Consider the following 15,888-nt stretch of genomic DNA (forward strand, 5'->3'; position numbering starts at 1 on the left):
TGTAGCAGCACTCCTCATATGTTTACCTATTTGTCAGTTGATGTAGCAACACTCCTCCCATGTTCTACCTATTTGTCTATCTATCAGTTTTGTATGTAAACAGTACAAAAATACAAATTAAAAACATTCAGAATGTTTATATTTTTATTCATTTTAATACTGTTGAAGAAAGCAGGAATAATCATAGCAAGGAGCTGACAAGTATTGTAATAACGGGAGCTGGAATACTTGCCATAGTGTTTGCTCTGAAATATTAGACATAAAATGTAAATAGTTTATAAAGAAAAATGAAGCAGACTCATATAGTTCACCAAGTAAATATTACAGGTACTATGTTAGTTACTTTAACAGTACAGATAACAACAGCGATGGTGAGTTATCTGTATAGAATTTGCTTCTCTTGAAGAAAAGTACGGAAAATTTCTATGATATGTTGATCAGGAGGTGCAAGAAACGGAAGCTGATGGAGTAGACAATTGGCCAGAAACGCTTTAAGATATCCAAAGATATCATACCATGAGACGAGCTCAGTTTAAGAAACACTCCAGCAATCTTTTATTAGTTTTTTTTGTTGGTTCAAAGTGGGGTCTATAATTTTCTTCAGTCTATAACTTGCGTTTTTGTGGTTTTTTAAAATTTGATAAATCTAATTAATTTAAATTAATTAGATTTATCAAATTTTAAAAAACCACAAAATATACTTAATTTTGTCTTCTTTAAATATATAGAGTCATTAAAAGCTGTTTAGATAAAAACTATAGGAAAAAAAATATATATATATTTTAAACAACTTCGCTTCCAACAAGGCTGCAAGCAACCACTATTTAAAGTTGGAAGTTATTGGAAGAGAAAAGATGAAGATTGCAGAGCAAGATAACGATTGACGGACGACTTAAAGGATTACAAATTATATGAATCAGGAAAGCAAGATGAAGGAAGCGAATTCCAAAGAACTGATGTTTGAGGAAAAAAACTAGACGAATAAGAGTTTTTGGAACACTTAGGAACAGTCACAGAAAAAGGATGAGACTTAATTGAATGACAAGTAACACGAGAATGAATTTTAGTAGATGGCACAAGAGACACTAGCTCTTTAGAGCAGTGCTCATTATAGTATTTGTAGGAAAGAGAAAGAGAAGCAACATTACGACGATGTATATATATATATATATATATATATATAGGACTGTCCTTAGGGGGGGGGGGCAACCAGGGCAAGCTGTCCCGGGCGCCGTTGCCTGGAGGACACTGCGGAAAATTATTTTTTTGTAAGCGGTTTTTATAACATTATAAAATATCTTTACCATTTAAAATCTTGGGCGCCCAACATTTTCAGTCATTGGCTTTAATGGATATTTCAAGTTTTGTAGGTACACAAAGTCTTTGGTCCCATGAAAAAGCTTACTTTTTACTTTTTAGTCCATTTTAAAATAGTTGTTTTTTAAAAAAATTTTTAAACATATATATTTATTTACTTTTTTAGTTAATTTAAAATAAATTTATAAAAAATCTTTTTAAAAACAACATTTTTAAAATGGACTAAAAAGTAAAAGATAAACTATTTCACAGGACCCAAGAACCTTGCGTGCATACACAACATGAAATATCCATTAAAGTCAATGACTGAAAATGTTGGACGCCCATGGCATTGGATCGAGTTGCACTTAGTTGCAGGTTTATAAATTCAAAAATATTTTTACCATTGAACATTTATTTTTTACTTTTTAGTCTGCCAAGAAAGTTAAATGATTAGTAAGATTTAAATTATCTATTTTCTATTTATAAAATATATATACAGAGATTATCTTTTTCTGGATATATCTTGAAATCTGGATGTTTCTTTTAACTGTTAGTTTTTTCGGATATTCAAAAAGTTTTTGTAAAAACAAATTTAAACATATATAATTAAAATATTATATATTTATAATTAAAATATTTATAAAGTTTGTTTTAATTACTTTTCCTAATGATTTCTTTTATTTACACTAAAGTCATGTTTGTTTTGCGCAGAAAAAGTCATAAACCAAGACAGCAAGTTAATAAAAATGTTTAAAAATGTTGTTTTTAAAAAGTTTTTTTTACGCTAAAGTAAAGTTTTTTGCGCCATTTATTTAATTACTTTTTAAAATGATTTCGTTTATTACTGTCTTTAGTTTTGCGCAGACACTAAAAATAAAATATATCGAAAAAACAGTAAGTTAGTAAAATTGTTGTAATAAATTGTTTCAAAACAAAAATAAAGTTATACACTGTTAGTTCGAAATTGAATATTATTTTATTGAAGATGTCAAAGAAACTGTCAAGTGCTCAGAGAAGAAAATTAGCCAAGGACACTGAAGCAGCCCATGAATCTATTTTAGGTAAAGTGCCAAATCTAACACATTTTTTTCTTTCTCTGAGTTCTTCACAACCTCGTGAATCAAGCATTTTATGTGATGAAATCTCCTTAAAAACATCTAGTAAGACCTCCACTCTGTCTAATCTTACCAAGTGAATGATAACTCTCTGTTATGTAATTTAACTTCTTCAGCTAGTTTTGCCATTGCTCCGTGGAAGCTCATCAAAGCTCTACACCAAAAATAATAAAACTTCTTTGGTTTTATCGAATTACATGGTCAATTTGATCCTTTTTGGAGATGGAGCACTTATGGAAAATTGAAGATAGCGAAAGACGTTCACAAATGCTTAGTGTCAACATCAATACTGAGGTCATTAATCTCTTAGCTTTGCGTGTAAAAGAAGCTATTGTGAACAGTGTAAAGTTTGCTAAAAATTTTTCAGTTATTATAGATTGCACTCCAGACCTTAGTCACAAATAACCAAATTTCTCTAACCATCCACAGTGTTCATGAAGCAATAGTCATCGTCCAAGAAAATTTTATTGGATATGCAGTGCCCAAAGAACCGACTGGTGAAGCTCTTTCTAACCTTCAAATTGAAAAAATAAAATCTTGTGGGCTAGACCTAAGCAACTGCAGAGGTCAAGGCTATGACAACGGGTCTAATATGGCTGCAATTCGAAAAAGTTCAAATTTCAGCAGAATAACCACTAAACTCATATACACCTTGTGGTTGCCACAGCTTGAACTTAGTTATATCAGACAGAGTTAAATGATTGGTGAAGTCTAAATTGCTGTTTGGAGTTATTCAAAGAATCTATATAATTTTTGTGCATCAACAAAGTGATGGTGAATTAATAGAGACCATGTTAAAACACTAACCCTGAAGCAAGTTTGTGAAACCAGGTGGGAAGCTAGGATCAATTCTGTATCAGCAATTCAATACCAATACAATAGCATTATTGCAGCTCTGGAACAGCTTAGTGAACAATCTAATGATGCACCAATTTCATCAGAGGCAAAGTCACTGCAGATACATTTAGAAGATTTTCATTTTTAGTATATATATATATATATATATATATATATATATATATATATATATATATATATATATATATATATATATATATATATATATATATATATATATATATAAATATACATATATATATATATATATATACATATATATATATATATATATATATATATGCATATATATATACACATATCTATATATATACATATATATATATATGAATATATATATATACATATATATATATATATATATATATATATATATAAATATACATATATATATTTATATATATATACACATATGTATATATATACATATATATAAATATATATATATATATAAATATATATATATATAATATATATATATATATATATATATATATATATATATATATATATATATATATATATATATATATATATATATATATATATATATATATATATATATATATATACAGTATCTGACAAAACGAGTGCAACCAAATAATGCTAATTTAGTTTATTTATATAAAAGTGCTGCATTTCTTCAATTTAGAGAAATAACTATGTAACTGTTTAGAGACAAAGTTTTTCAAGTTTTTTTCATCACAAAGTTCATTATTTGTACACGAAAATTAATAAATTAATCAAAAGTATTAAAAAAAGTTGATTTCCTTCTGGACAAAACAAGTGCAACTCGACAAAATGTTGACCAAGCTGTATTTCGCTATCAATATTTCGTGGCGAATCCTTTATTGTCGATCACAGCCTTACATCTTCGAGACATAGATTCGATCAGGTGATCAATAAAACTTTGTGGAATTGCTGCCCGGGCCTTTTAGATTTGTTCAAACAGTTGATCCTTACTACAAACACCTTCACGATTAATTCTGCGGTTGACGATCTCCCACAGGTTCTCGATAGGGTTGAGATCCAGAGATTGAGGCAGTCACTCAATCACCGATAGGTGGTTGTCTTGAAACCACTGCTTGACTACTTTTGCAGTGTGTTTCGGATCGTTGTCTTGCTGAAAAACCCATTTTATTGGCATATTCCATTCAGCATGAGGTAACATAACATCTTTCAGGATATTTTTATACATGAAACGGTCCATTATTCTATCGTTTCGATGTATTGGACCTAGACCGTTAGCAGAAAAACACCCCCAGACCATTACATTGCCTCCACCATGCTTCACAGCTGTCTGATTGTTCAGTCCGATACAGGCAGCTCTAATTGCTTTTGTATCTCGACTGATGATATCCAGGGATCCTTCTTGACGGATCTGACGATCATAGAATCCTCTCTAGAAGTGGTGGAACGCGATCTTCCACCTTTGTTATCTGCTGCCAACTTCCCCGTTGAACGATATTTGAAACATAGTCTTGATACGGTCCATTTTTTCACGCGATATTTATCACAAATACTTTTTTGTGACATTCCACTTACGTAATCGCCAATAATTTTCTTACTTAGTTCCAATCCAAGACTGTCGGCAGCCATTTTTGCACTTGAAGTCATAAAAATAATAAAAATAAATAATCACGCTTCTCAAGGCTTACCGTGTTACATTTACCTTGCGATGATACAATATGCTCTGTGGAACACAATGTCTTGGTTGGATGTGGACTGTATTGATGAAATGAAACACTTGTTGTATTTCACTTCTTGTATTGATGTTCTTCGATAAAACTGTCTTGATAATACTGACTGATTGACTTCCATATACTGACTGAATTACATGTCGATTTACATGTCTCTTATATAGTAAAATAAACCTGTGTAAACCTGTTCTGGAAGATTATAGATGCTTCTTTTCGATGCTTCTTTTCGATGCTTCTGGAAGCTTCTGGATGCATCTGGATGCTTCTGAATGTTTCTGGATATTTCTGGATGCTACTGGATACTTCCAGATGCTTCTTCTGAAAACTTCTGGATGCTTCTGCATGCTTCTGGAAACTTCTGGATACTTCCTTTAATTATTAAAAAACTTCTGTGACGTTGACACGGACCAGACTTAAGAAAATGAAACAAACCAAAAAAGTTGCACTTGTTTTGTCCGCTGCAAAAAGGCACTTGTCAACGAAATTCTGCCTGTGTGCTGTCACCTGTCAGCTGATTGCTCATGTCATGGCATGCTATGACTCCAGACTCCTGAACTGTTTGCTGTGGTAGTATAGTTTGTTTCATTTTTAAGACATGTAAAATTAGGAATACTTTTTAGCATTGTTTGATGTTGGTTGCAAATATTTAGCCAATACTGTATATATATATATATATATATATATATATATATATATATATATATATATATATATATATATATATATATATATATATATATATATATATATATATATATATATATATATATATATATATATATATATATACATACATACATACATTACAAACTACAGTAGAATGAGTTCTGATGTTATAGTACAAAAAGACGTAATGGAAAACTAATCTCTGCTATCAAATAATGAAAGAAGAAATTTATTTTTGTGTCTACATTTAAAAACTAATTTGTCTCTTTTATTTGGCAGATTGTCTCCTTTGTAAAATAATATTTCTAATTTCTTGTTTAAACAAAGCTTACAAATTTTTGACGCGTGATTGTATGTTTTATAGTGTTTAATAATATTCCATTTGATTGAGAATGTAAAGTTGTTTTCTTTTAATTCCCATTCTTCCTTAGACAGCTCAGTGTCGTTCTTGTACTTTTTTATTTTAAAGGATTTTAGACGGTTTGCATAACATAGCATAAAAGAGGTTTCGCTTATCCCAATGTATACTTTATCTTTGTATTGAGATTATTTTAAGTTTACGGTGGCTTAGTAAAAGATGTTGTTAGACAAGCAATGGTTGTTCTGTGGACAAAGAGATTTTTTAATGCAATTGCAGATTTTTTCTGATAACTTTACATTGCCATATAAAATATATTTGTTGTGTGAGTTGATAATAGATTTATATTTGGCATGCATGAGTAGCTTATCTTAACTGTGTTTCTGTTAAATATTATGTGTGGTTTGTGGTTTTTAAGAAAATGCTTGTCAATTAGGGTTAAAAAGGGTTGACAAATTTTGGTTGTAACATTTTTACTTTGGTTGTAACATTTTTACTAAATTTTTTACTAACCAGATTATGTTTTGTTTGTGGTTATTTTTTAGAACATATTTTATGCTTGGTTTATATGCAAGCTTATAAGTGTATCCCGATTGCTTTAATGCGTCTACATAAAGATGTGTCAGTTTATTAAAAACAGCTTCACTTGATGAGTTGGCAAACAATCTTAGCCCTATATTTTTTGGAATTTTATTTATTATGTTAGGTGGATAGTTAGAATCAGCATGTAATAACTTAGCTTATTATCAGGCTTGCAGTATGGATGGAATGAATTTTGAGTAAGATTAAAAGTTAAATCAACATAGTCAACAATTTTAACATTGCAATTGATTGAGATGTTGAGATTGTTAGGTTTGAAAACTTGAACAACATTTCAATTTATTATTTATTTGTTACATTTGATGGCTATTTTTGTCCTTAAAAACAGCTAAACTATCATCTCGATATAAACCCATTTTTGTTGTAAAACTGCGAAAGTTGATATAAAAGAAAAATAGTTTGCAAACTTCCGTGCCATCAAATGCTCCCATGGTAAGATCAAACAATCCTGCTTTCTTTTTAATCCATGAAATGTCGCCATTAAAAATTTTTCTTGCATGACGTATAATGGATTTGCATTGCTCGCCTATTATTGTATCAATTCAAACAACAAAAATATTTTATATGGTGATGTAAAGTTATCAAAAAAAACCTGCAATTGCATTAAAAAATCTCTTTGTCCACAGAACAACCATTGCTTGTCTAACAACATCTTTTACTAAGCCACCGTAAACTTAAAATAATCTCAATACAAAGATAAAGTATACTAAACAAAAGAGGTGAATTAGTTTCTAAATGTAGACAAATTTCTCCTTTCATTATTTAATAGTGGAGATTAGTTTTCCATTATGTCTTCTTGTACTATATCTTGTACTATAACGCCAGAACTTATTCTACCGTTGTTTATAACTTTTTAATGGTTTTTTATTCTTTTGATTTTGTGCTTTATGGCTGATGATTGCCACAAGGTGTGAAACTTAAGATTCCATAAAAAGTTACTTTTTCAAAATTTAAGTATATATATATATATGCATATATATATATATATATATATATATATATATATATATATATATATATATATATATATATATATATATATATATATATATATACATATATATATATATTTTTTAAAATAAAACTTCTTTTTATGGATTAATTTCTATTTGTTAAAAATGTATTTATTTTTACGACATTTCGAGGGAATATTGATACCTTCGTTATCAAGTATATTCATCATTATCAAGTATATATATTATATAGTATTATATAGTTATCAAGTATATTCCTCGTTATCAAGTATATATAAAATATAATATAAAATTTTGAAAAATAGTTGTTACTTTTTATAAATATAACTATTTTAGATTTTATTGCATAAAAATGATTGTTTTTTAACAATTTTGAAAAAAGGTAAGTTTTTCAAGTTTTTTTTATAATTTTTTTTTAAATAAAATTTTTATAAAAAACTATTTTTAAAAATTTTATAAAATTTCACTTTTTTTGAGTACCACGTTGACATACTTTTGAAACAATTTTTGTAAGATAATATTAGGGGCCCATTAAATATTCAAGGGTCAGTTGGGACCACTAAAAATATTTCTTATTCAAAAATTTTTATACTATCTTAATCAGGAAATGGAGGAGCACCTTTTTTAGTATGTTTGATTTGTGTAGCTAAAAATTTATACTCTTTGACTCACCCTAATATATATATATATATATATATATATATATATATATATATATATATATATATATATATATATATATATATATGTATATAAATGTATATATACATATATATATATATATATATACATATATATATATGTATATAAATGTATATATATATATATATATATATATATATATATATATATATATATATAATATATATATATATATATATATATATATATATATATATATATAAATGTATATATAAATATATATATATATATATATATATATATATATATATATATATATATATATATATATATATATATATATATATATATATATATATATTATATATATATATATATATACATTTATATATATATTAGGGGCGGGAATTTTTTACATTTTTTCTTAAAATCAATTTGCACAATTACTATAGGTGGAGAAATATTATAAAAATAACTTTGACCATAAAAGATTCAAAAACCCTCTGCACAAACTTGTTTTTTTGAAATGATAAAACTTTCAAAAATTAATTGTTGCGACAGATTGAAGTCTCGTTTTTAAAAGAAACGACTTTTATAAACTAAAATATAAGTTAAAAAAAATAAAGTAACAAATTTACATAGGGCTGAAAATACCTTATGAACAGTGCTGTAGTTAGAGGGTTAGAGCCCTCAACCCCCCCAACCTGTCATTGGGCATTAAAATCTTAAAAACCTTCAATTACTTGTTGTTTTACTAAAAAGAAAATCATTATATTTGGAAAAGGATCCTTAAATTTGAAAAAAGGCCCCCAAATTCGCACATCCTGCAAATTATTAAGTGTGACTAACCTCCATGCTTACAAACTACGCATAAAAATCTATGTAACTTAGGGTAAAGATATTGTTTGTTGAGTTCTAAATTTTTAGTTATAAGTCTTTGAAAATTGCGTCATGGAAGTATGGAAATTGCGTCATGGAAGTAAATATAGTTCAAATACTAAATTATTTTATTACAATAACACAAATTGGCAGATCAAAGTTTATTACAGTATCTCAGAAATTTGGCCTCTAAGTTGATGATATTTCTTTGAAGTAATAATTTAACTTTAACAATTTAACTAATTTGACAATTTTTTATAATTTAACTTAATTTAACTAAATTTAACATAATTTAACTAAATTTAACTAAATTTAACATAATTTAACTAATTTAACAAGCGACATTTCACACTTTTCATTTGTGTAATCAATGTCTAATGGAAAATCATTCCAAACATCACTATGTTTTACTAAGCACTTAAGGCAATTACCATTTAATGCAAATTTTAACTTCGATATATTGTCAACATTTCTTCTGCAAGAGAACCATGGCTTGGCCCAGTGATCTACAATAAAATTGCACACCTTTATTATTGGTTGTTTTTTTGTCTGATTCCAAAGCATATATTTCAAACAGCAGACAGATCTTGAATTCCATTGTGCATTTGAATAGGCCCGCGATTCATTTTTCTAAACCAGGGCAGTTGAGAAAAATGTATTGCAGGTAAATTCATTGTGTTTCAATAAGATTTTTATCCTTTACATAACAAACCCAGCTCTATATAATCATTGCGGACATAATTTATACTTTTAATAAATGGCCCATTAGGGTTGTATTTTTCAATTAAATCATGGTAGTTTAGTAACCACCATGTTTAGTAATCAACTCATTAATGAACCAGTAACATTAGACGATGTTGATAAGAAATCAAACATTGACTTCATAAATGAGGTCAAAAACATGAAGTCGACAAGGATGATACACTAAACCTGGAACAATTTTTGTCAAATGCTTAATTCTTTAAGCCTTTCTCTAATTTTTTTAAAAGATATAACCAAAGATTTAGACTTGCTCAAAATGCAAGTGCTATAATTATGTTGTTTGTCAATGCTCTTACCATCAAAATGTAAGCACCATATTTCTTCAGAAGAGCCAATAAAACAAATCAAGCTTAATTCATGCACAAGTGTAGTAGATGCTTTTAGGACTGCGGATCTGCAAATCGATGTCTCACCAACTGCATTGAGTACAGTTTCTGCAATCTTTGCCATACAACTTATTGGATACCCTTCATTTTCAGATATCAAACAATTGACTTTAATTTGTTTCAAGTTCTTTTCTTTTAGGTGGCAGGCTTTGCGGATGTGTTGTAATAGGCTCTGTCACAATACTGCACTGAACTTTGCACCCATTGGGAGATTTCTGAAGTTCATAAAAGAGTTTGTCTTCCAGATTTTTAAATTTAGCATTTTTGGGCAATGAGTCAAATAATTTAAGCCAGCTACTTATAATACTTATCTTCTTATTTGTACTTTGTGTTGATTTGATAACAAATTTATAATTTTGAATAGCAGACTTTACTTTTCTTTGCACAGATTCCTACGTAAAACATGGTGTTGTTATTTTATTCCATACATGACAAACTTCAATTAAGATTTCTTGAATAACATCACTTGATCTAGGAATATCAACCGATTCTAAAAGGAAATGATACCTTCCTAATGTCTGCTTTGTCTTACATAATTTTGAAAAATCCATCAGTGGCTTCTCAATTGAATTTCCATATCTACAATTTCTTGGCCTTGAAATATTGGAAGGACGATCAATTTGTCTAACTCTAAAATACAGTTTATATTTAAATATATACAATATATAATAGTTAAACAATATGAGTTATTTAAGCAAATTTTCAAACTTTTGACGATACTTTAAAATGGATTTGTGCAGAGGGTTTTTTAGGTTTAAATGGTTAATTTTTAGGTTTTTGTGAGTTTTAGGTAATTACTCCACCAAAAGTTATAGGGCTGTCACTAGAAAAAAATATATCCCACTCCTAAAATATATATATATATATATATATATATATATTTTAGGGGTGGGATATATATATATATCTATATATATATATATATATATATATATATATATATATATATATATATATATATATATATATATTGATATATATTGATATATATTGATATATATATATATATATATATATATATATATATATTGATATATATTGATATATATATATATATATATATATATATATATATATATATCAGCCCTGGGAATTAGGAAAAATGATTAAACTATTAAAGGTTGGCATCAGGTTGGCAAAAATGGTTCAACACAAAGGTTTAATCATAAAACATAGAAATGAGGTCGGCGATTTTTGACCTCGCCGACCTCATTTCTATATTCAACCTCAAACACTTTAAGGTTGGCATTGCTAAATGCCCACCCTAATCGTGAGGGTTGATATATATATATATATATATATATATATATATATATATATATATATATATATATATATATATAGAGAGAGAGAGAGAGAGAGAGAGAGAGAGAGAGAGAGAGAGAGAGAGAGAGAGAGAGAGAGAGAGAGAGAGAAAGAGAGAGAGAGCAGTTAACAAAATGCAGGTAAAACCTTATTCACTCTCTTTAAATATACATAAACATTTTAAGACCAAACTGATTACTATAAAACTAACTTTTCAATAATTTCATTCAGTATGAGATTAGCATGTTTACTGTCAACATTTTTTAGATGGGATACTTTGTTTACTTGATTCACAGCCATTTCTTCATCTTTATTTTTATTAGATATTTGTTGACTCTAAAATTATATAAATATTTTATTCTATATTAAATAAAATAATGCTTGATTTTTTACAATTAATAACAAAAATTATGAAATAGACAACAATTTAATAAAAACAAAAGATAGGATGGGATAATCTGAGCAGGTTATTCTACTTCTGGCTTTGAGTTGTAAAAATAAATAGGAAAGCTCCTTTTTTTAATACACGAATCTAAAATTTCTAAAGTGGTTGAGGGAATCTAATGATGCCTACCATTCTACCTGGAGTAATGTAATTCTTAATAAAGTTTTGTTACTTCTACCTTTAAATGTTTGTAATCATAGGAAATTCTTAATGCAGGCTGTTACTTAGTTTAAATATTTTATTAGTGAAAATTTTATTAACAAAAGTACTTTTTAAAGATATTTTTAAATGAATAAAAAGCAGCAACAAAAAAAATTGTATTCAAAAAAAATTGGGTAAAATAAAATTACATCATAAAATTGCATTTTAAAAAAACTTTGAAAAACAAAAGTATAAAATTAATTTTGAAATAAAAACCATAAAAAATAATTTTGTTTTACTACAATAAAAAAGTATTTTTAAAGTGTCCTTCTGCAAAAGTAAATAGTTTTTTCAGCCTTTTCTTACCTTAATTTGCCATCTTTTTAAGTTCTCTAGCCATGTTTTTTTTAGGAATGGTTGTTTGACTTTTTGCTATTAAGAACTTTCATAACATTTTTCTTGTATTTTCATTGAATTTTTTTTTTTTTTTTGTTTGATCTATAATCACTAAATTTGCAGATGAGCTTAAGGCTTCTCACAGATCATGCTGTTTGTAATATTGGAGATAAAGGGTTTTGACACCTGTGATTGATTTTGAGAAATCAACACCTGCTATCAGTGGCTGATTGGGTCACCAATATACCAGGAAAATTTTCTATGGGCTGTTGTCAAAACATAAACAAATTTTTTTTTGTCGACAACGTTCAAAAATCATTTTTTTGACAACAACAGCACTCCCAAAATATTTGTAAACCAGTGGTTTAGATTACATGAAAGCTAATTACATGGTAGAAACAACTTTTGAGTCAATAAAAGAAATGCCATGTGATTTTGAATCTATTAGCTCTGATGTAAAAGTTACTAGAAGATGCAGATTTGGATCTAATAATAAAATAATCATTACCAGTATAAAGACAATGAAAGATAAATAAATTTCATGATGAATTATTAAAAGATGAGGATGCAAAAAAACATTTTGAAAAATTTCAATTTGAAGCTTATTATGGATCAATCAGTGCAAAGTAATGAAAGAAGACTTTTTAAACATGATAAACTTTATAAAGCTATGTCTTTGATCCCAGAAATTTTCAATGAGTTGATAATACCTCTACAAATCTGGATAACCCATATTTCTATATCAATGAGTTTGTATTAAAAAAGAAGTAAGCATTATGGAAGACCTGAATAACTAAACTTGAAATGTTAAGCTTTCTGAAAAATGGAAATCATTGTTAATTATATTTACCAAAGGTTTAAAATTAAATATGGTCATAAAGCTTCTTTAAATTTCTGAGATTGGAAAAGATGAATCCAATGTACCTAAAGGTTGTTTAAGAATAAATTGTGTACATCACCTGCTTTTAACTCATTAAATCAAAAACAAAGTCTTGCCAAACTGAGTTTAAATTTAGAGCATTTATTCTCATGTATTCTGAAAAATAAATTCTTTATTTATATAGTTGGCAGATAAAAGTGCTAAAATGTGCAACTGATAATTTGCTTAAAGTATATATAAGAAATAAGATTTTTATATACTTAAGAACTTAAGTTTATAAATGCCTGTTTTAGTCACTGTGACATCATACTGAAATATATACATGATATATATCTATATATATATATATATATATGTATATATATATATAAATATAAATATAAATATATATATATATATATATATATATATATATATATATATATATATATATATATATATATATATATATATATATATATATATATATATATATATATATGTAAATTATGTTAGTGTATTTTACAAATAGAGTGCTCAATTTTCTTAAAGAACAGAGCAATAATAAATTAATAAAAAACACTTATCTAACTTTTATCTTCTACTTTAAGTTTCACCAGGAAGAGTACTCTTCCTGATGATCCAGCAATGTAAGAGTTTAAAGTAGAAGATAAAAGTTAGATAAGTGTTTTTTACTAATTTATATATACATATATATATATATATATATATATACATATATATATATATATATATATATATATATATATATATATATATATATATATATATATATATATATATATATATATATACATATATATATATATACACTTGTTTCTCAACTTGTTTCTCCATGCAGCCGCCTTGTTTGTCGAAGTTCGTGTTTTGGAGTTATAGAGTTTAGAGAGGGTTGTAAGTAAAAAGTAGCCTCCTTGACTGTTGTGGCCTTCTCGGCCTTGGGGATATGAATAATTCAAAATATATATATATATATATATATATATATATATATATATATATATATATATTATATATATATATATATATATATATATATATATATATATATATATTTATATATTTATATATATACACACACATATCTTCTATAGTGTATATAGATCAGTAATTGTTTATTAGTTTTGCTTATCTTTATAGCATACAGCTTTTACAGAAAAAGAAGAAAAAAACGAAGAATAATAAAAAAAAAGATTGCTGCCCCAGCCCAAACCCTCAGTTGATGTAGTGGCACTCCTTTGCAGTAAGAGACTATAAGATAGTCTATGTATGTACTAAAGCCCCCAGCAGCAGACTATTTCAGTATGACATCATATATATACATATACATATATATGTGTGTGTACATATATATATATACATATATATACATATATATATATATATATACATACATATAATATATGTAATATATATACAGTATACATATGTAAACATATATATAATATATATACATATATATGTATATATAATATAAATATATATATACATATGTATCTGTGTATATATGTATATATATATATATATATATATAAATATATATATATATATATATATATGTATATATATATATAAATATATATATATATATATATATATATATATATATATATATATATGTATATATATATATATGTATATATATATATATATATATATATATATATATATATATATATATATATATATATACATTGATTGTCAAAATTGACATGATTGTCAAAATTGTGCATCAATTTTTTTCAAGCAGGCATTGATACGCCCAATCAATTGCTGTGAACTTTTGACCTCCCATCCACCCTCATACATATTCTGACCAAATACTCCCCAAAAGTCTTTGATTGGCCGGGCTTTGGGGACATTAGGAGAGTTCATATCAACAGGTACAAAATTGATATTTTCATCCATCCAGGAGATGGCCTCTTTAGACCTATGAGCACAACCTAAATCAGGCCGAAAAATGTAATTTAGGTCTGATGATACTTATCGATGAATGGTATAAGTCATTCCTCTAAGCAAAAAATAAAATAATACAAATGCTTGATTTTATTGCAGACGATGTTGTTGACCGAAAGAGTGGTTTCGACGTTCCGCGCTCAGGTAGTGCTATCCAAACAAGAATTTTTTTAGGAAACTTTATATTTTCCGCAAAATAAACATTATCTGGACATTTGTCTTAATTGTTTGAGTAATACCCAGCATTTCCAGGCATTTCATTGCCACCAAAACAAAAGTATTTTTCGTTGTCTAAAATTAAAACACTTTGTTCTTTACCGGAAAAAATTTCCTTTTAAACAAAAATCCTCAGTCAATGTAGCAGCACTCCTCACATGTTCTTCCAATTTGTCAGTCAATGTAGCAACACTACTTGCATGTTCTACCTATCTGTCAATTGATGAATGCAAACAGTAAAAAAATTTTTAATAAAAACACTCTGGTCTTTTATTTGTGCTTTTGCGGTTTTTTAAAAAACAATCAAATT

General features: G+C 27.0%; 1 protein-coding gene across 3 annotated transcripts in view; it reads right to left on the reverse strand.

The window, feature by feature from the left end:
* Positions 1-15,888, reverse strand: part of LOC136084837 (spastin-like) — a 72,683-nt gene that overhangs the window by 34,972 nt on the left and 21,823 nt on the right. For all 3 annotated transcript variants that reach the window (XM_065805948.1, XM_065805946.1, XM_065805947.1), the window contains exon 5: positions 11,756-11,880. In XM_065805948.1, coding sequence (XP_065662020.1) covers positions 11,756-11,880 — 125 coding nt within the window. The remainder of the gene's footprint in view (positions 1-11,755; positions 11,881-15,888) is intronic.

This window comes from Hydra vulgaris, chromosome 09 (assembly GCF_038396675.1).
Source record: "Hydra vulgaris chromosome 09, alternate assembly HydraT2T_AEP".
Lineage (NCBI taxonomy): Eukaryota > Metazoa > Cnidaria > Hydrozoa > Anthoathecata > Hydridae > Hydra > Hydra vulgaris.